At 32.6% G+C, this 20,719-nt stretch overlaps 1 protein-coding gene and 1 pseudogene across 2 annotated transcripts; one reads left to right on the forward strand and one right to left on the reverse strand.

Moving 5' to 3' along the window:
- The first annotated feature begins 265 nt into the window (after window positions 1-265).
- LOC129899220 (ATP synthase subunit d, mitochondrial-like) lies at window positions 266-966 on the forward strand (annotated as a pseudogene). Its single transcript, XR_008769488.1, has one exon. The product of XR_008769488.1 is annotated as an ATP synthase subunit d, mitochondrial-like (transcript).
- A 1,147-nt stretch (window positions 967-2,113) lies between these two features.
- Window positions 2,114-8,802, reverse strand: LOC129899228 (serine carboxypeptidase-like). Its single transcript, XM_055974110.1, has 9 exons — window positions 8,311-8,802; window positions 6,868-7,036; window positions 5,802-5,921; window positions 4,101-4,244; window positions 3,874-4,024; window positions 3,591-3,682; window positions 2,917-3,175; window positions 2,666-2,799; window positions 2,114-2,561 (listed from the first exon to the last, which is right to left on the reverse strand). Exons 1-9 carry the CDS (start codon window positions 8,634-8,636, stop codon window positions 2,433-2,435), a joined length of 1,524 nt encoding a protein of 507 aa, XP_055830085.1. The 5' UTR covers window positions 8,637-8,802; the 3' UTR covers window positions 2,114-2,432.
- Between the last annotated feature and the right edge of the window lie 11,917 nt (window positions 8,803-20,719).

Here is a 20,719-nt window from a genome sequence, read left to right on the forward strand (position 1 = left end):
CATGTATTGATTACAATTTAATTATTTTGAACTATTGAAAATAGTACAAAAATTATCTCATCTGTTAAAGAAAGGTTATTTTTTGGACCTAAAGATTGATGTCAAGGAAATTTTAAACAATGAGAAATATTTTTATATCATTTTTAATAGTTCAAGGCATTTTTTATTCCTAAAAGTGTGAAATTTAGTTGTGGACCCGACTTTCACCATATCGAACATACAGCCGAAAGATTGCGAAGAGAGAAGAGAAAAAGAGATCGAAAAAATGAGCGGAACAGTGAAGAAGATCGCCGGACTATTGATTGGGAAGGAATGGCGAAGCTTCTTGTCACCGATGAAGCTCGCAAGGAGTTTTCTAACCTACGTCGTGCCTTCGATGATGTCAACTCCCAACTTCAAACCAAGTTCAGCCAGGAGCCTGAGTCCATTAACTGGGAATATTACAGGAAAGGAATTGGTTCTCGCTTGGTAGACATGTACAAAGAAGCCTATGAAAGCATTTAGATTCTCAAGTTTGAGGACACAGTTACTCCTCAATACAAACCCAAATTTGATGCGTTGTTGGTGGAACTGAAAGAAGCTGAGAAGCAATCTCTCAAGGAATCTGAAAGATTAGAGAAGGAAATTGCTGAAGTGCAAGAGTTGAAGAAAAAACTCAGTACCATGACAGCAGAAGAATACTTTGCGAAGCTTCCCGAGTTAAAGAAGAAATTTGATGATGAAATTCGAAATGATTACTGGGGCTACTAAGTTCGGCATGATGAGCAGTTTTCTGGATCCTCCTGTGGGGTTGGATTCTCTAAGTTCATCTATTATTTATTTTAGGAATAAAAGTAAAGAACCAATTGGTTTGTCATTTCATTTGGTGGGGGTATTTTGAAGAATGTGAACTGCTACAATGTACTTTTTCTCTGATAAGTTTATCATAATTCCATTACTGAGGAAATCATGAATTCCTTGACACTGGAATGCTCACCATTCAGTGTGGAAAAAAATAAAAGAGAAGTGGCTTACAAAATTCATTATTGTTGTCTTTTTGTTAGTTTCAAAGAAAAAATTCATGAAATTTAATACCATTGTCTCTATTTTCTTTAACAAAATTTACTATTTTTTCTGGCTTAAAACATAAATTTTTATTAGTTGATGGAATAATATTTTAGGAACGAAAAAAATAGTAAATTTTATTGGAGAAAATAGAGAAAATTGTATTAGATTTTACGGAGTTCTTTCTTTGGAATTAACAAAGAAGACAACAATGGTGGATTTTGTAAGCCACATGTGTTTTATAGTTAAATTTAACACTTTTTTTTATAAATATGTTAGATTTAGGATGAAGGACCAAAATAAACACCTTTTGTTATACATTAAAGATGATTTCAATCAAGTTATATATATTAAGGACCAAAATGAACACCTTTGCTATATATTAAAAATTATTTCAATCAAGTGAAATATATTAATGATCAAAATAAAGTATTACTCATACATTAAGGATCACTTTGTCGTTATTTTTCCTATTATGTTTCACTTTTTATCCGTACGCCGAAAATTATGGATCCAGCGAAAAAAAATCATATTTTTATCATGAAAATCAAATATTTGAAGATAATCATTAGATTAAAAATTAAACGAAAGAACACAAGGAGGAGGGAAAAATAGAAAATGAGACAACAAGACACCCCTAGCGGACTGAGACAATTAGAAATTAGCAACTTTTTTTTTGACTTATAAGTTATTTTTATCATGTAAAATGCTTAAAATAAATTCATTCAAACAAACCTAATTATTTATTGACCATTCAAATACTCAAAAAAACTAAAAACAGCTTATAAGTAACTTATAAGCTAATTGCACTAAAGCCTCAGATAGCTAGTCCACTTAAGGTAGAAATGTAAATTATTGGATTACCGATTCATCGGTTAAAAAAATAACTTAAATCGTTACTGTTACTGAACCGGAAACCCAATAAGAAAGAAAAACTTTTAAGCTTCTACTATTTTATTTTTAAAAAAAGGTATCACTGTCGTCAAATGATAGCTAATGTCAAAGAAAAAGTTCCAAAGAAAAAGATAAATGAAAAGATTTACTTAAAAAGAAATTAAGAAAATATACATAGGAAGAGAACTTTTTGTTCCTATACTTGTGAACGAAGATAATATGCATCAAACTGTCTGATTATGTTCTTAGTTTCCAACAACAAGACATGCATATTTTACTAAATGCCTTTTTGACTTCAAATGTTTATCATGCCCCAAATGCGACCCAGAAAGTTTCACCATTGCTTCGTTCAAACATACAGACACAGTGGATAAAGAAAGTTTGGACAAAACGTCAAGAAATTCTTAGTCATTGCCAAAGAGGCCACACCTAACATCAGGATAGAGCAAACATTTACAGATATCTGAAAACTATGAAAAGCGCATAATCACACATCATATTGAAGCGACCAAGTTTTCGGGCTCAGTCGTCTGCTGAGAAAGGGTGCCTCTAGTCCACCTCTTCAGCATTTCTAAGGCAGCTTTAGGCTGATCCATTGGAACCATGTGTCCAGCATCATGAACCTATTATATATTTGACCACAAGACACTTAGCTCAAACATTTATCATTATAAAATGAACAATAAGATCGTTAATAGATGGATGCAGGGTCGATAAAGAAAGGCACCTTGAGGAAACTTAGAGGTCCGTGGCTTCTCAACAATCCTGCTTCAGAACCATTCACTTCAAAAGGGACTTCGGGAGATGCTACAAACTCTTTCTGACCTTTCCATTCCATGGCCTGAACCCATCTTGAGTTACCTGGTAACGAAATGATTTTGTGACATCCCAACATTTAATTATTTTTGAAACTGTAATTTCCCAAAAATTTATTTAACAAATTTCCATTATCGAGCTCAAGGATAATTTGATGCTTACCAAGCCAGTTGCAAATAAGATCATATTCTCCAGCATACACAAGCAGCTTTATTCCATCCTCGAGCAAGGTTGGAATTCCTACTTCCAAGTTCCTCATCCAGTCAACAAGCATTGCCTGGTACACAGTAGTACTACACGAGACAAACTCTATATCCTCAACGCCAAGAGCATGCTTAACAGAGCCCAGATTCAGCATTTTCTCCATGTCTGAGAAGTCGTAGCAAAGTCGTCCCACACACTTCTTTCTGATGTCATAGTGCTGCAGGTAAAAGCATAATTAATCAGAAACATAGTTAACTAGTCATTAGTTCACAACTTTGGAAGGCATGTCGCAGGATAATGTGACCCTCTGAGTAATTTAAAAGATCACCTTGAAGTGAAAAAGGACAACTACACCGGTATCCCAAACAAATTGGGATTGGCTATATGAATAATTGAATATAGACCATGTTTCTCCACTTACACTGATCTTTGGCCAACATTACAGTAGAAGTTCTCTATATTAATTATTGGCATAAAAATCTCTGACAACAATTTATAAAAGATAAATTTCTAGGATCATTTCTACTCTGAGGCTGCTGACACACCTATTTCTCTACAAAGTACAGAATACGTTTAACAAGCACTACAATTAGTAGGAAATGAATGATAGACTGAAATGGATAAGAACTTACATTGATGTCAACCCCAGCACTTGCACGGACAGCAGTGAATATAGAATTGCAAACAAAATAAGCCGCCAAGCAAGAGATTTTCCCATTAGTGCCTAAAAGGAGGAAAACAGACATAGAAACTGAGAAGCAAAACAGAGTACAGAGAATTGATTTGCTGTGAGCGCAAGAACATCCAATTATGTCAGGACGATCCCCCAGCCCCCTTTTTATCCCTTTTCACCCCAGGGAAAGACCAAATGAGTCAAATGATATGGAGGAAAGAAAGAAAGTAAACAGGATGTACCACAAAGGTTTACTGCGACATCACAAACTGGAAGTAGTTTGTTGATACGATCATGATCAGACTTCGAAACTAATCCCATGTCCAATGCATAGTCAGTGTATGCACGGTATTGTATTTTGGGATCTGTAAGACCATTCCCGATGGCAAATCCCTATTCAAATGCATCCAATGAAGTCAAGGCACGTGATTAAGGAAATAACAACACAACAGCTGGTGAAATGTGGTACCTTTAAGTTTATATGTGTTCCTTCTTTACCCTTATTTCCTTTGTGTACTCTTGCAGCAAAAGCAGGAATGTAGTGCCCAGCATATGATTCTCCGGTTATGTAGAATTCGTTCTTTACAAGCTCTGGATGCTCGTCAAAGAAAGCCTAAATCATTATTAATGATCATATCAACAGAAAAAAATCAGGATTATCATTGTCTCTGTTACAAATCAACTTAGAAAAATGTACTGACTCCACCAAAAAGGAAGAAATTAACAATCAAACCACAATCATCATTCAAATATTGAAGAAACAGACTAGTAGAGTTAAAAACACTAAAATCTGTATACCCATGTTGTCAACTGATAATATGATGAAAACATTTGACATGGAATTCATCTGAATACAATGGGTAAGAGCCGAATAGGTAATTGTGTAGTGTCTTAAGGTGGTTAGGCCAAGTTCTGGTAAATCTTCCAGGTTGAAAGCTGTTATACATGCTAACTAAAAACATGCAAGAGGGAAATAACTAACCAACAAGTCATCTAGAAGAAAATTCAGCAATCAGCTGCAAGTTCAGGTAAAAAACCAAGGAAACCATTCCACGAAGAAGGTTACTGAATACTGCAAAAAGGTTAAGGGACAGGATGTGCTGGCAATGTGACCACATTCTTGCCATTAATGCATTTGGAAGATAAAAGAACCCAAATTATGATAATGCCTCTTTTTTGCCTGGGACCAGATCACATGCATCAAACACCTATAAGGCTCACTCATCAGCACAGTGTAAGGCTCGAATCCTAGTGTATAACATCTCTCCTATCATCTATACGTGTAAAAGGTCATTAGTTCTTTAAGGCTCGGTACTAGTGTTCAGAAATTGAGCCTTTTGAGCTCTTTGAAGACCCCGTGTACAACAGTGTAACCCCTTTTTGCATCTCACACACTGGTGATCAACACACAGACAAGAGAACCGACAAGCACAGCACACTCCCAGAGTCCAAGAAGCTATTTGAAAGGGATCTCAGACACATCAATAAAACCCTTACTATCACCAGTACTTAAATTTTTCACCAGGAGCCAATTCTAGACAGGTCAGCAACGAGATAGAGGTGTCTTACATCACCATAGCAATCCATCATTAGACCATACTAGGTGATAATAAATATATCATTGTTAAAGAATTCTCCTACTAATTTCAGTCTTTTCTCCAACTCATCCCATTGTTTCCATAATAAGCATCATGACTCATGTCTATTGTCAATATCACAACTTCGGTGAGATAGAAAAAGTTTCATAAACGAATTCTTGAAAGAAGATCGCAGGTGTTTAGTAATTGTTTATCATTCTGCACACTACCGAAGACAATAATATTATTAACAAAAAAAGGTTATAAATGACTTTGTATCCTTGTAGTATGTTTGTGATCAGGATACTGAAGTTGTATTTTCACCCCCAAGTACAGTTTCTCCATAATAAAAAAAAGTTCATCGCCCGTTTTTGATAGGTGGAATGCTTATCATCCTTTAGAAGAAGTATAAATTACCCAATGTAGCAAACCTTATGAATAACATACATCAAACCAGGAATTGATAGGTAAGAAAACATTTGGAAGCCATAGTGTTATCATAAGACTCTGATTTGAATGGATAAATTCTACAGGAGTGTGTGTATGTATAAAAAAAAAAGGCTCCAAGTTGCTTTAGGGGTTTATTTTCAAACCTGGATAAAGTCATACAAGTCGTCGCTAACACATGTTTCAGTGTGACAGAGGTCACGCCTGTCAGAACTGTAACTGAAGCCAGTACCTGTAGGTTGGTCTACATAGATAAGGTTTGATACCTGCAAAATTAACACGCAGACATCATTTCTTCAGATTTGAAAATCAGTGTCCTTGAAGGACATAAAGAATATTTGAATAACAAAAATGAACCAACTACTTTAATTTAAGAAACAAATGCAAAAAACTTCATCCTGTAAGACTCGAAAATCAAATTCCAAGTTTCAATCAAAACTCAAACCACCAGCACCGAAACTGAAGTTCCTGTGGAACCTAAAATACATTCCTATCTGCAGTATCGAACTGCCATGCAGGTAATTTGATTTCAAAGAGTAGAAGTCAGAAAGCAGGCAGAAGTATGTCATCAGGGAAATGTAACTTTTTTGAGAAGGAAAACGTTTGTCAACATTGATCTAGTTTCATGGACACAGTTTACTCTCGGAGAAGGATATGCAGAAGCTTGGATTATCAAAGCTTTGGTGAGTGGAGTCAAGAACTGATGTCTTTGTATTGATGATTCATCTGTTTATGCAAATATTGAACCAGTTATGGACATGTTATAAACTGTTTTGTTTCAGCACATATACTTGCCATTTCTTTTTCAGGGAAAATTTTTTGAAAATTATGAATATGTTGTCCCAAAACAGTTTCTTAATTGCCTTTTCCAATTATTATTTTTTTAAAAAAAAAAGATAATATCACCATAGGAACTTCCACAATGAACAAGTTATTAAGCTAACTGGATAAAGCACGTCCACAAATATTGGCAGTGCAAAATCCATTCGTCCATGGGCCATATATGTACTACTATTAACTTTCATATATCACAGTGTAGAAACAAGAGAATATCTTATTGCAATCAAGCTGAACCATCGAGTAAAGAACAAGAAGGTAAACTGCGACTATTGCTTAAGCACAAGCTTTTTCTTTATGCACCACAAGATATAGTTGTTAACTGACAAGAAACTACTAAGACTAGAAAGCCACTTTCTGAGATAGTCAAAATACCTTGTCCCACCCATATTCATTCGGCACAAGTGACAGATCTTTTGAAATAGAAAAAGGCCCATTTTCATAGAAAAGGGCCAACTCACTACTGCAACCAGGCCCTCCACTCAACCAGATGACAACAGGGTCGTCCTTACTACCGCGTGATTCAAAGAAGAAATAGAACAACCTACAAATGGAAGGTGACACAGTTCGATCAACAAGAGACAACACAACAACAAGAAGGAGCTGGTTGATAAGTTAGACCAGAGCATGAAGATATAAGGAAGGATTTCCCAGGAGATGTATATTTTAACAATTACTCACCAAGGAGAAACATTTTAACAAAACAAGCTGATGTAAATCTCTAAGCACACTGAATGACTTAAAAAGAGAATTGTCTTGATAAAATAAGAGGTAGTTATTTAACTATCTAACAGTAAACACATTTCTCCACAAAAATTACTAATACTGATACCTGAAGATAAATAAATGAATGCAACAGAATATTTCTACATTAACCAATTAATCTACTACATCTCAATCCCACACTAATTACATTTGGCTGTATGAATTTGGCTATACCAATTCACTCTACTTGGATCCATTTTCAACTGTTGAATTCGAGTTTCCTAAACGGGAAGTGAACGAGTAGGTAGATAAAGGAGCTCATACAAGGATGTGGGACATAAGACTACACAGAACTTGTTCCAGTCCAAACATGTCAAAATGCAATCCAACACGCATAGGAGAAAGTGACCCCCCACCCTACCCCACCCCTAAAAACCTGAAACTAGACCTTTGTTGAAGGCATAGACCATGGAAATCTAAGAAAACTTCACCTTCATCAGGAAGGAATTAGGCGACCAGAACTGTACTTCCTTTTTTTTTGTAAAGATATGGTATATGGGTCTAACTCACCTTCAAAAGGACTGCCCAGGTCCATATAAGCAAACCTATCAATCCATTCTCCAAACAATGTGGGATTTTAACCGACTACACCCCTTTCACGCACATGCCGAAAGGGAGCATGGACCAGGATCCTAAACGGGGATGAACTAGCTCTGATACCATATAAAGATATCACACTTGAGTCTAACTCAAGTCTAAAAGCTAGCTCCTTTTGAAGAATTTTCGAAGTCCATATTACCAGACCGCTAATGGATTCTCTAACCAATGTGGAACTTTAACCAACTTTAGCATTTTCCAACTTACATGACAATTTTTAATTTACGGATGCTTGAAAATGACTGATATCATCTCAATGTAACTGTCACAATTAACAAGATATTCAAATCCATTTATTTATCCATAATCGGGTTTTGATGTGACGTTTTATATATATCGAATTAATTTTTAAACCATTATCTTATTCCTAAATATAATATAACGAAACAACTCTTTTTAAACTCCATATTACAAACAACAACATAATAGAGATTAGCCTAGGGTTTCAAAAGGTACCTGGCAGCATGAGAATGCTTAATCTTATAATAACCAGCATGATGCCCCAAATCTTCAAACGAAACACTAGAATTCGCCAAATTAGGGAATGATAATCGCTTTTCGACGATTCTAGAAGCATCATCGGCGGTCGGAAATGGATCCCGATCGACGATGTTGTCGGATTCCTTAGGAAACAAATTGAGCTCCCGAATCAATTTCTCAGCTTGCTTCGATGCGAACCTCGAAGGTAGTATTGAAATCTTCGCGAATGAAGATGAAGGAGAAATAACAAGGAGAAGAAGAAGAAGATGAGAGAGAAAATGCGAAAGCTTCATTTGAACCATGTTTGGTGTTTGAAGCAAAAGTGTTTTTGTTGTGAGAAATAAATATTGTGAAAATGGTTTTGCTTGAGAAGAAAGTGAGCTAACGGTTTGCGTAGAGTGAGTGCACTTTCCGAGAAACTGCTAACACTCTTTTCGAGAAAATTACGAAAAAAAAAACGGTTCGTTATTTTCGAGGCTGGTTTTTCCCGGATATTTAGAGTCTGTTTGCATTGATTTATAAATTATTTATCATCTGTTTTTAGTATTTTTGAGTGTTTGGTCATTTTGTTATTTTATGATTAAAATAAGTTTCAATAAATAATTAAATTTATTTAAATAGATTTATTTTAAATAATTTATAAATCAAAAAAATAAATTAATCTACATCTATTTATTTTTTAAAACTTATAAACAATTTTCAATTTATAAATTACTTCAAATAAGTTCATCCAAGTTTTGAACAATACACATAGTTTAAAAATTTTTTTATTCTTTTCCATTATATAAACAACCCCCTTTGATACGTTTTCATCATCAACTACAAGCATTATCTATTCAGACACCAACACGTTCTAAGAAGAGAAGAAAGAAAAATGCTTTAAAAAGTTTGATAGATTGAAATGTTCTCGGAGAATGGATTAAAAATATTCCTTAACTTTAATTTATTAATTTACTTTATCTCTATCGTTAAAATTAAGTTACTATTACTTTTGCTGTTTGTAAAGTGTGCACTTATATCCCTAATTTGACAGAATCCTCAAATTCAACCAAAATTAACCCATTCCATTTTAAAATGGGTATTGGTCATTTAAAATGAAATGGGTTAATTTTGGTTGAATTTGGGGATTCTGTCAAATTAGGGGTATAAGTGCACACTTTACAAACGGCAGGGATAGTAATAACTTAATTTTAATAATAAGAATAAAGTAAACTAATAAATTAAAATTGGGAGTATTTTTGACCCTTTTCCCTTCTTAATATGAGTAAATACTTAGCGAAATAATGAGTGAGGAGAGTGGCTTAAAAAGTAATTAAGAGATAAATAATTGATGATGAAGTATTGAAAAAATATAAAGTGCTTTGTGAACTGTTAATCATTATTTGGAAAGCTACTTTAATCTGAATTTTCATTCAAAATCATATGATGTTATGATAATCGACAAATATTGTACAAATGACAATTTACGCATCAAAAAAATACAAAAATCAAAAGCTAATAAAATTGACAACACAGTAGAAAAACTATTGAAAGAACCTGTTCCTTCCGACAAGAACAATTATATTTTACATCATTTTTTAGTTTGCGGGGTAATGGTAAGATTGGCCTTTATTGAGCAAGACCAATTAAAATCTCCATTTTTAATTCTATAGACTAAATTTTTAGTAGGAAAAAAAAATACTTCCAGAAATTAAAAAGAAAATGCAAAATAAATTGTCATCGGGCCAACTCAACCAAAGGACAAGTGCATATATCCAATTTCTCTTAGTAATCTGCAATTAATTAGTGGTTTAATATTTTGGATACCAGATAATTAACAAAATGGACCAATTGACAACTATTCTTAGTTCCCTATAAAAATGTGCTAAACAATGATTACCATAAACCACACTTAATTACTCTAATTGATAAATTTTCAGATGGCCAAATCTCAAATTTTCTTCCTGCTGATTTTCTGCTTCCTCCTCCTCCTTGCATCAAAGGGTGAGAAAAAAAAGTCATCCTTTTAGGGTAAAAGTTTTACTCTTCATTTTTCTGATATTGTTATTATTTGTATTATTAATAGAGGAGACAAGTCAATATGAAACATTAAGATTCTAATTGAGGGTGTTAAGAGTAATTATCTATTAAAAAAGGGCAGTCCGGTGCACTAAAGCTCCCGCTATGCGCGGAGTCCGGGGAAGGGCCTGACCACAAGCGTCTATTGTACGCAGCCTTGCCTTGCATTTCTGCCAGAGGCTGTTTCCAAGGCTTGAACCCGTGACCTCCTGTGTGTGATAATTTCGTATAAAAGCTTAAGATGTTAAAGAGAATACACTTTTATTACTTAATTATATTCTCAACACGCCCACACCCCTCATGTGCGAAGGTAGAATATTATTTAGGGGTTCGGATGAATCTAGTAACTTTTGCTTAAACTCTGTATTTATATTTAAAAATATTTAATTGTGTATCCATTAACTAAGATGAATCACATGTTCGATGTCAATTAAAAATCTATAACCTATAAATCCGCTATATCGATAATATGAACAAGCTCGCACAAGTCACAACTTCTTAAATATGTGGATCTTGATTTATTTTGTGCAGAGATAACAAGTGTGGAAGGTCAAGACTGCAAAAGATATAGTGGTACATTTGGAGAGGCTTGTTTTATGGTTAGGTTTGGCGAGTGTCAAGACAACTAATTAGTTCATGATAGTAGCAAATTGTAAACATCTGAAACATACTAAAACTTTAGAAAACTTGCATCAAATCACAAGTAAATTTATTTCTTCAATCATAAGATATCTCAAGATTTCACAAAAACTTCTCAATTAGCAATTGTCCATCAAGAATACATGATAATTTATTTATTAGAAACTTCAAAAATATACTAAAATCTATTTTTAAAAAAACTTATCTCAAATCACAATAAAATTTATCTCTTTGAATCATAAATACTATCAAGATTTCAATTCATAAGAAAATTTTATACCTAACTTTTTTCCTTACATATGGTAGTTTTGAAAGAATAATTTAAACTTAAAAAGAAAGACAACTATCATGAACTAATTAGTTGAAGGAATCCTAATTTTAAAGTGATTCAAAGCTAAACAAAATATCATCAATTAATTAGTGAAAAGAAACTCTAATTTTAAAGTGATTCAAAGCTAAACAAAATTTATTTAAAAATTAATAGACATCTAGTCTAGTTTGATAAAACTGTTTTTTGATTAAAAAAACATTTTTAAAAAAATACATATTTTAGGACGGTTGTGGATTGTCTTTTTGGAAATTATTTTTTTCCTCAAAAATGTAAAATACGTGACAATTTTTCTTTTGGAAACTTTAGGCAATATTGGAAGAAATAAGTTGAAACTTGACCTCCTTACTATATATTTTAGAAGTCTATAATAATTCTACTAATACTTGTTTGCATACATTTTAGAACTTTTTAATTTTTTAAGTTTAAAAATCTTGAGTTAATATTATAGTCAATATTACATTAATAATTAAATAATTATTTGATGAAAATAGTAAATTACTGTTTGTCTATTGTAGAGTCTTTTAATTAAGGGCAAAAAGTTCAATCAATATTTTAAGAATCTTCATACTTTTAATATAGTATAGATAAGATAAAAATTAATTAAATGTACAAGTGTTATATATGTGTGTCACTATAACAGATAGCAAATAATAATTGATATTTGATTGATTTATGAAAAACACGACAATACAATGCATATTCATGAATTAACAGAATTGAACCATAATCAATCACTAACCATATTTGGTTATGCTTTTATTTAAGTACACTGAAACAACTAAATTAAAATTCTATTAATCACATACACAAAAAAAGGAGTTAGAAAAATAAGCCTCAGACTTTTATTACTTTCTGTCAGTAGCACCACCTGAACTTAAAAACTAATACTCACTGCATCTTTGTATTAATAGTTCTCCATCGTTTATAGGTGAAATATGATCTCAAAAACTCTCCTCCATATTTTTTGATTCTCATCAAACTCGACTGCAATATCAAATATATTTTAAATGTCATCTATTCCTTTTTGGATTTATTATTATATATGAGCATTATAATATAACACAACTATTTATAATAAATTAATAATAATAATAATAATAATAATAATAATAAAATAACTATAAAATTATCTTCCAAAAAGATAACACCATAGATCCAAAAAGAAAAAAGAAATATTGACTTTTGATTTTTTTTAACGTTTTTCAATCCTTTTTTTGCCTATTATTTTGGATTATTTTTTTTAATCAAGTCTAATTTAGTTAGAAAATGATTCTTCGTATAGGAATTTGACCATGATAAGATATCTTTATAAAAAATTTATTATATTTATTATAGTCGATATTTAATATCATTAAAATAATGATATATTAATTGAAGGAAAATAGTGAAAAGACGATTGTCTAAAATGAAATTTTTTAGTGAAAAATAAAAAATTCAACCAACATTTTAATGGTCTTCATACTTTTAATATAGTATAGATTTACAGTAATACTTTGGAATATAATTTACCACCAAATTACAACTATTGGCATTTCTTTATTTAAAAAAAAAGTGCAAAACTACTCTAATTGATAAATTTTCAGATGGCTAAATGTCAAATTTTCCCCCTAATTTGACAGAATCCTCAAATTCAACCAAAATTAACCCATTCCATTTTAAAATGGGTATTGGTCATTTATATCTTCTTCGTCATCGTCGTCACCCACCATAAAATATCACCACCATCATTATCAAAAATCCAAATACGAAGCAACAAATTTTTATTTTTTTACAAAAGAATCTTGATTTTCTAATCAACCCCATTCACTTAAAGTTTAGTTCTTTATGAATTTTCGCTAGATCTCTTCTTCTTCTTCTTTCTCGATTTTGAAAAAGAATCAAGATTCAAAATGGAGAGTAAATTGAGGAAAGTAAAGGTAGGATAGGTAGGTTTCAAAGACATATGAAGATTTATCTGCGATGGCGACGGTGGTCGGAGGGAGATTTTCCTATGTTATTTCACTATCTCACACTTTGATGTTGTGATGACATATAAAAAGAATGAAGAAGAAGAGGATAATGGATGCGGTGTGAAGAAGAAGAGGAGGGTGGGTGTGAAGAAAAAGAAGCATACGTCGGTTTTAGGAGTAAATAAATTCACTTTTAAATAGTAAAGGTGTGCAATAGATCACCATAATAATTTAAACATATAACTGACTTTTCGAAATAAGTTAAGGAGGAATCTATGCCTTTTCCAATATTAAAAGAAGTGAAAGAGGGAAGAAAACAAAGCAGAAGATGTTAATAAACTGTATTGGAAAATATTAAAATAGTAACAACAACTAAAAGTAATAAAACACAGAATATGGAAATTTAATGCAAGAACAAAATCGAGCCCACTGACTGCACAGTGTGTCCTTAAAGAAATTATTCCCCTCAAAGTACCCGAGGTTTTGGAATCTTTCCTCCCAGGATAGAACGATTTACTAACCAAAGTAGAGGTACTGCTAATTTTTGGTGACTGCGAACCACTTGATGGCTGTATTTCACACGAGTTTTAGAAAGTGCAGAAAGAAGAAGAAGATGGTATATTCAAAATTTCGTATGGAACATTCTGAGGATTAAGAGACATATATATAGACTGTTTGCACCTTTTAAGAAAAGGCACCTGTTGAGAAAAGATTTGTCTGTTGAAAAAAGGTTTGCAACTTTTCGGACAAGGTTGCAACCTTTCAAAAATCTGTTGGAAAAAACGGAGGGAAAAAATTTGGTCCAAAAATCATATCAATTGTCCGAAGTCGAAGCCGAGCGAGCGACGACGACGGCGCGAGGGGAGATCCTCTTCTTGACCCTTTAGCAACATGAATGAGTGCTTCTACTTTTAAGTAGGAGACTTTTCATTTCCACCACCTATGTGGGACCAAAGCTTATTTAATAAAGCAAGAGAGAACATATCATTTTCTTCTCTACTTCTTTTTCGCTCAATTTCCCATTCAAACTATCAATTAATCCCAACAAATGATGATCAAGATTGTCAACAATAACAATAAGAAGAAGAAGTCACTCAAATCACGCAGCTGCATCATAAAAGATAGGGTTAGGGTATCAGATGTAAGTAATTCAATTGGATTGGATTTAGGAATTAACACTGTAATTGATAAATACATATTTTCATCATATAAAGAATTGGCTTTTCCAGATGAATATGCTCTTTTACTACATTTTGAGGTCATACTCGATCAGGCCTTTTACAGAGCCTAATGCTTTGATGGATTGAAACCTGAAATCCTTTGTATGCTGTGGTAGATTGATGATTTCAACAATATATTTTTATTAAATATGGTGGGGTTGGGGTCCTTTTTTGATCAGCTTTGAACTATTTTTCCTCGAGCCGAAGGTCTATTAGAAACATCATCTCTACACCCAAGGTATCGTATCTACCCTCTCTAAACACCACTTTGTCTATTTTACCACCTTTGATCTTTCTTTATTGACCAAATTTGTAAAATAATGAGTGTACAATGTTAAGAACATTAAATTTTGAATCCATAAAGTTTAAATCTCGAATTTGCGCCCTGCTTATAGGTGAATCTTGAAAATTCTGATCTTAGCATTGTAAGCACTTGTTTTATGTCTGGTTTGGCCATCTCTTTCAATCGTTTCTTCATCTCATCCAATTCCCCAACGGTATCATCATTTGGGGCAGGATGATTGTCCATATGAGCTTCCATTGGGATTTCTCAATGTCACAAAATGACGTTTCTTAGACTTTTATTCAATGTGCTGTTTTTCTGTTTCCTCCTCCTTGCATCAAAAGGTGGGTAAATTATTATCCTTTTACCTCGAATCTTGCGTGAACACGAAATGCTTTGATTTTTATGCTTCGAATTGCCTTTTTTACCCTTCGTTGTTCTCATCATCTTTATTGTTGTTATTATTTGTAGTATTAATAGAGGAGATAAAAAATATATATGTGAAGCATGTATATTATAATTTAATGTATTGAGCGTAATTAGATATTCACAGGCGAGACAATTTTTGAAAATAATGATTTTTGTTTAGTTAATGGATCTATATATGTAAACCATCTTTTAAGGGAAATGATCAAAATATCCACAAACTATTTGAAATAGGATAAATTTATTTAGTTAATGAATCTAAATATACCTTTTCTACTTTGGTTGTTCTGGAATAAGGGAAAATTTCATTTATTTAAGTGCATTTAACCTGAACGGCAGGCAAAATTGTCCCATTTTAAATAATTCAAAAGTAAAATTGATTCATTTTTCCCTTCTTTATTTGATAGTGAAAAGGGTATATATTTTTGAGCTACTTAGCGTGTGCGAGAGCTTTTCTAAGCTACTTGACTAATTGTGTGGGTAGTTCTTTCCCAAATTGAAACGGTAGGTAAAATTATTCTATTTTAAATAGTTCAGAAATATCTTTAGTTATTTTATATTGACTGTCAATTTATCATAATCTTATTTCTTTATTCAAATTTTAGATCAACAATGCAAGCGACATAAAATGACAAAAACGAATTATTATTGAGATATTGTTATAAATAAAATGACAAATCAACTTAAGAAAAGGAGGAGAGAGCAAATGAGTAATCTTATTATTTTTTTCTCTTTTTGTATATTCATCAATGTTTACAAGAATGCTTATTTATAGGCCTAAAAGAAGAAACAAAATATGGTGGAAACACATAATAGTGGAAATAAATTATGGTGGAGGATAAGATATAGTGGAAATATTTTATCAAAGGTTAAAGTTGACAATGTTTTGGTAAACATATCTGTTAAATTGTCACTTGAACGAACTTGTTGGACATCTATTTCACCCTTCTTTTGAAGCTCTTGAGTAAAAAGAATTTTGGTGAAATATGTTTTGTTTTGTCTCCTTTGATGTATCCTCCCTTCAGTTGATCTATACATGCAACATTGTCTTCATACAATATTGTTGGAACGTCTTTTTTAAAAGAAAGACCACATGTTTCTTGAATGTGTTGAGTTATTGATCTTAACCAAACGCATTCTCGACTTGCTTCATGTATGACTATTATCTCTGCATGATTTGAAGAAGTAGCAACCATAATTTGCTTTGTTGAACTCCATGATATAGCTGTACCAACACATCTAAATAAATAGCATGTCTTCGATCGACCTTTATGGGATCAGAAAAATATCCTGGATTCATTTGAGTAAAACAATCTCATATCAATGGTCCTCTGAATGTATCTGAATATATGCTTAATTCCATTCCAATGTCGTCGTGTTGGAGAAGAACTAAATCTTGCTAACAAACTTACAGAGAAAGCTATATCTGGTCTAGAATTGTTGGCAAGATACATTAATGCACCAATTGCACTAAGATATGGTATTTCAGCACCAATAAGCTCTTCATCATTTTTATGAGGTCGAAAATGGATCTATATTAATATCAAGATATCTCACAACCATTGGGGTACTCAATGGATGTGCTTTATCCATATAAAACCTTTTAAAAATATTTTCAGTATATGTTGACTAATGAACAAATATCCCATTTACAAAATACTCAATTTGTAAACCAAGACAAAATTTTGTCTTTCCAAGGTCTTTCATTTCAAACTCATTTTTCAGACATTTTACTGCCTTTGAAAATTCTTCCGAAGTTTCAATAATATTCAAATCATCAACATATACTGCTATTATTACAAATTCAGATCTAGACTTTTTCATAAAGACACAAGGGCAAATTGGATCATTTCTAAACCCTTCTTCTGGCAAATATTTGCTAAGACGATTATACCATATGCGCTCTGATTGTTTCAACTCGTATAAGGATATTTGAAGCATTATTGAACAAGTCTCTTGAGAATCCTTGTATGCTTCAGGCACTTTGAATCCTTCAAAAAATTTCATAAAAATGTTGTGGTCCAATGAGCCATATAAATAGGCAGTGACCACATCCATTAGGTGTATTTCAAGCTTTTCATGAACTGCCAAATTCATTAGATACCTGAAGATAATTGCATCCACCATAGGGAAATATGTTTCCATATAATCAATGTTAGGCCTTACGAAAACTTTTGGGTTACAAGTCGTGCTTTATATCTTACGACTTCACCTTTTTCATTTCGTTTATGCATAAAAATTTATTTGTACCCTACTGGCTTGACACCTTCAGGTGTTCGAATTGTTGATCCAAAAATTTTATGTTCTTCAAGTGAAGTTAACTCTGTTTGAATTGCATCCTTCCATTTTGGCCAATCATTTCTCTGTCTACATTCATCGACAGATTTTGTTTTAAGATCTTCATCTTGTTGTATTATTTCAATGTCAACATTATAAGCAAAAATACTATCGATCAGAATATCATTTTGATTCCACTTTTTTCTGTCGAGACATAAGTTATTGAGATTTTTTTATTTTTATTATTTTCAGGTATTTGGACCTCCTTGGTGATATCACCATTTGTTATGTCTCTAGGCTCTTCTTGAATAATTGCCTCCAAATTATGATCATCTTGATCATTTATTCATTTTCTTTTTCGAGGATTTTTATCTTTAAAACCTGTTGGTCTTCCAAGTTTTAAGTGTGGCCTAGACTCATTTTCCTGAACAAGTTGTCCTACCAGAACATCAACTCGAACTTGAGCATTAGCAGTTAGGATATGCGATTTAGTAACCCATGAAAGGTTAGTAAATGCATCTGGTAGATGATTTGCAATATTTTGCAAATAAATCAACTTTTAAACTTCTTGCTCACATTAATTTATTCGAGGATCTAAATGAGATAGTGACAATGAATTCCAATCTATCTTATTTTCTAATTGCTTATGCTCTCCTCCTAATGTTGGGTATACTGATTCATCAAAATGACAATCAGTGAATCTTGTCGTAAATAAATCTCCAGTCATAGGTTTCAAATATTTTATAATAGAAGGAGATTCATACCCAACATATATTTTCAACCTTCTTTGGGGATCCATCTTTGTGCGGTGTGGTGGAGCAATTGGGACATATACCGCACACTCAAAAATTTTAAGATGGATATATTTAGATCCCTTCCAAAAGCCAACTGTAATGGGGAAAATTCCTGAAAATTTGTTGGACTCATGCGCACAAGTGCTGTTGGATGCAAAATAGAATGCCCCCATATTCAAATTTGTTATCAATGGTCTATCAATTGGAGGCGTTTAATCAATGATTCTGCTAAACCATTTTGAATATGAACATGAGCGACCGGATGCTCAACTTTTATTCCAACTGACATACAATAATCATTAAAGGATTGAGATGTAAATTCACCAGTTTTATCAAGATCAATTGTCTTTATTGCATAATCTAAAAATTGTGCTCTTAACCTTATAATTTGAGCTAACAATCTCGCAAAAGTCATGTTGCGAGTTGATAATAAGCACGCATGTGACCATTTTGTAGATGCATCTATCAAGACTGTATAATATTTAAATGGTCCATGGGAAGGGTGAATTGACCCACATATATCACCCTGTATATGTTTTAGAAATGCAGGGATTCAATCCCAACCTTTGTTACTGATGGTTTAATAATCAGTTTTCCTTGGGAACAAGCAACACAAGAGAATTCCTTAGATTGAAGAATTTTCTGATTCTTCAAAGTGTGTCCATTTGAATTCTCAATAATTCTGCGCATCATATTATAACCGAATGTCCCAACTGGTCATGCCAAATGATAAATTCATTATGGTCAATAAATCTTTTATTACCATGGCATGTGATTCGACTACATCAATACTTGTTTGGTATAACCCAAAAGAAAGTACAGATAATTTTTCATGTAAAAATCTTTTTCCTGCTTTTATTGTTATAATATAAATGTACTCAATATTTTCTTCATTAGTAGTCTCAATATGATAGCCATTTTGACGAATAACCTTGAAACTTAATAGCCAACATTGTTCCCCAAGGTAGTGATAAGGCTGCTCTTCCAGAGCCCTCAATTATTTTTGTACTGCTGGATATTGTATTAATATTGGCCCATTTCATAATCAAATGAGAGAAATATTTCTTTTCTCTTAATATAGTGTGCGTTGTAGCACTATCCAAAAGGCGCGCGCGCACATATATATTGAAGTTGAGAAAGATCAAATTTTCAATGTCAAAATGACAATTCTTTTTCTACTATTTCGCTGCAATGTTTTAGAATTGGGGGCTTAAGGTTTGATGGGTGGTCATCCTAATCATTGGACAGTGATTAGGGGTGATCATTGGGGTTACATATAGAAATAGAATGGTTCTGCAATTTGTTCGTAGTGCGTCACTGTCCAAATTGTTCTTCGTTATTTCTGGATTTTCCTTATAGTTATTACATTATAATCCAAGTTTTGATATATTGAGAGAGGTAATTAAATATTATATGTGTTGTATTATATGAATACCATTAGAATTATGATATTTGAGGAATTAAGACTTAACCCTAGACTTGAATTTTAGGAATTGATTATAGAGTTGGGTGAGTTGTTGGGTCTAAGTTAAACATATATATAATATTGATGTCTACATGTTCGTTTGCTTACGAATATTGTATACTTGATAGATTGGAAACATGAGGCATCGAAGAAAGGGAAATCACCGATGAATTAATTTGTTTGACTTTGATTTTTCGATTGAGGTAGGTTATGGTTTATTATATATCATAGATAAACTCTTAATAGTGATTCATAGTCACTGAGTAATGTGTGAAGTTTACTATGCATTTAATTATTGTGGTTTGAATGGTTGGTATGTTGTTGTGATTCGTCCAAAATTGCAAGACCGTAAAATCCACAATATTAAACTTGCCCTATCAAAAATGGTGCCTTGAAAAAAGAGGGTTTAATGAAATATTATTAATGAAGTAGATTGTAATAATAAAGATTGATAAATTAATTATATTTGAATCAGGTGTCACATTTCGACACGGTATATTTGGATCGGGTGTCACGTTCCAGCACGGTATATTTGAATCGGGTGTCACGTTTCGACAGGTATATTTTTGGATCGGATATCACGTTCCGGCATGGTAATATTAAAGGAAAATAAATTAAAATGACTTAATGCTACCCAATCTCCAATAACTCATTTTCCAAATGAACGTGATGTAGAGACCTGAATCCTCATGTGTGATCTTAATATTGTCGATTGATTATGTAATTGTTCATTGTGTTGTCACTTGATCTTGATCTTGTTGGTTGTCACCTGTTAAGTGCTATGGTTTATTTTCCGTTATTACTTTATGCATATTGATTTCTATTTTGAGTCGGACGATGATATCTACTCAGTATATGTTGTTCCGTACTGACCCCTATTTGTATTTTTCTTGTTTTATTTTATGGAGTGCAGCGAGTGTTCCATCGACTTTGACTCAACCTC

Source organism: Solanum dulcamara, chromosome 1 (genome assembly GCF_947179165.1).
Source record: "Solanum dulcamara chromosome 1, daSolDulc1.2, whole genome shotgun sequence".
Taxonomy (NCBI): Eukaryota; Viridiplantae; Streptophyta; class Magnoliopsida; order Solanales; family Solanaceae; genus Solanum; species Solanum dulcamara.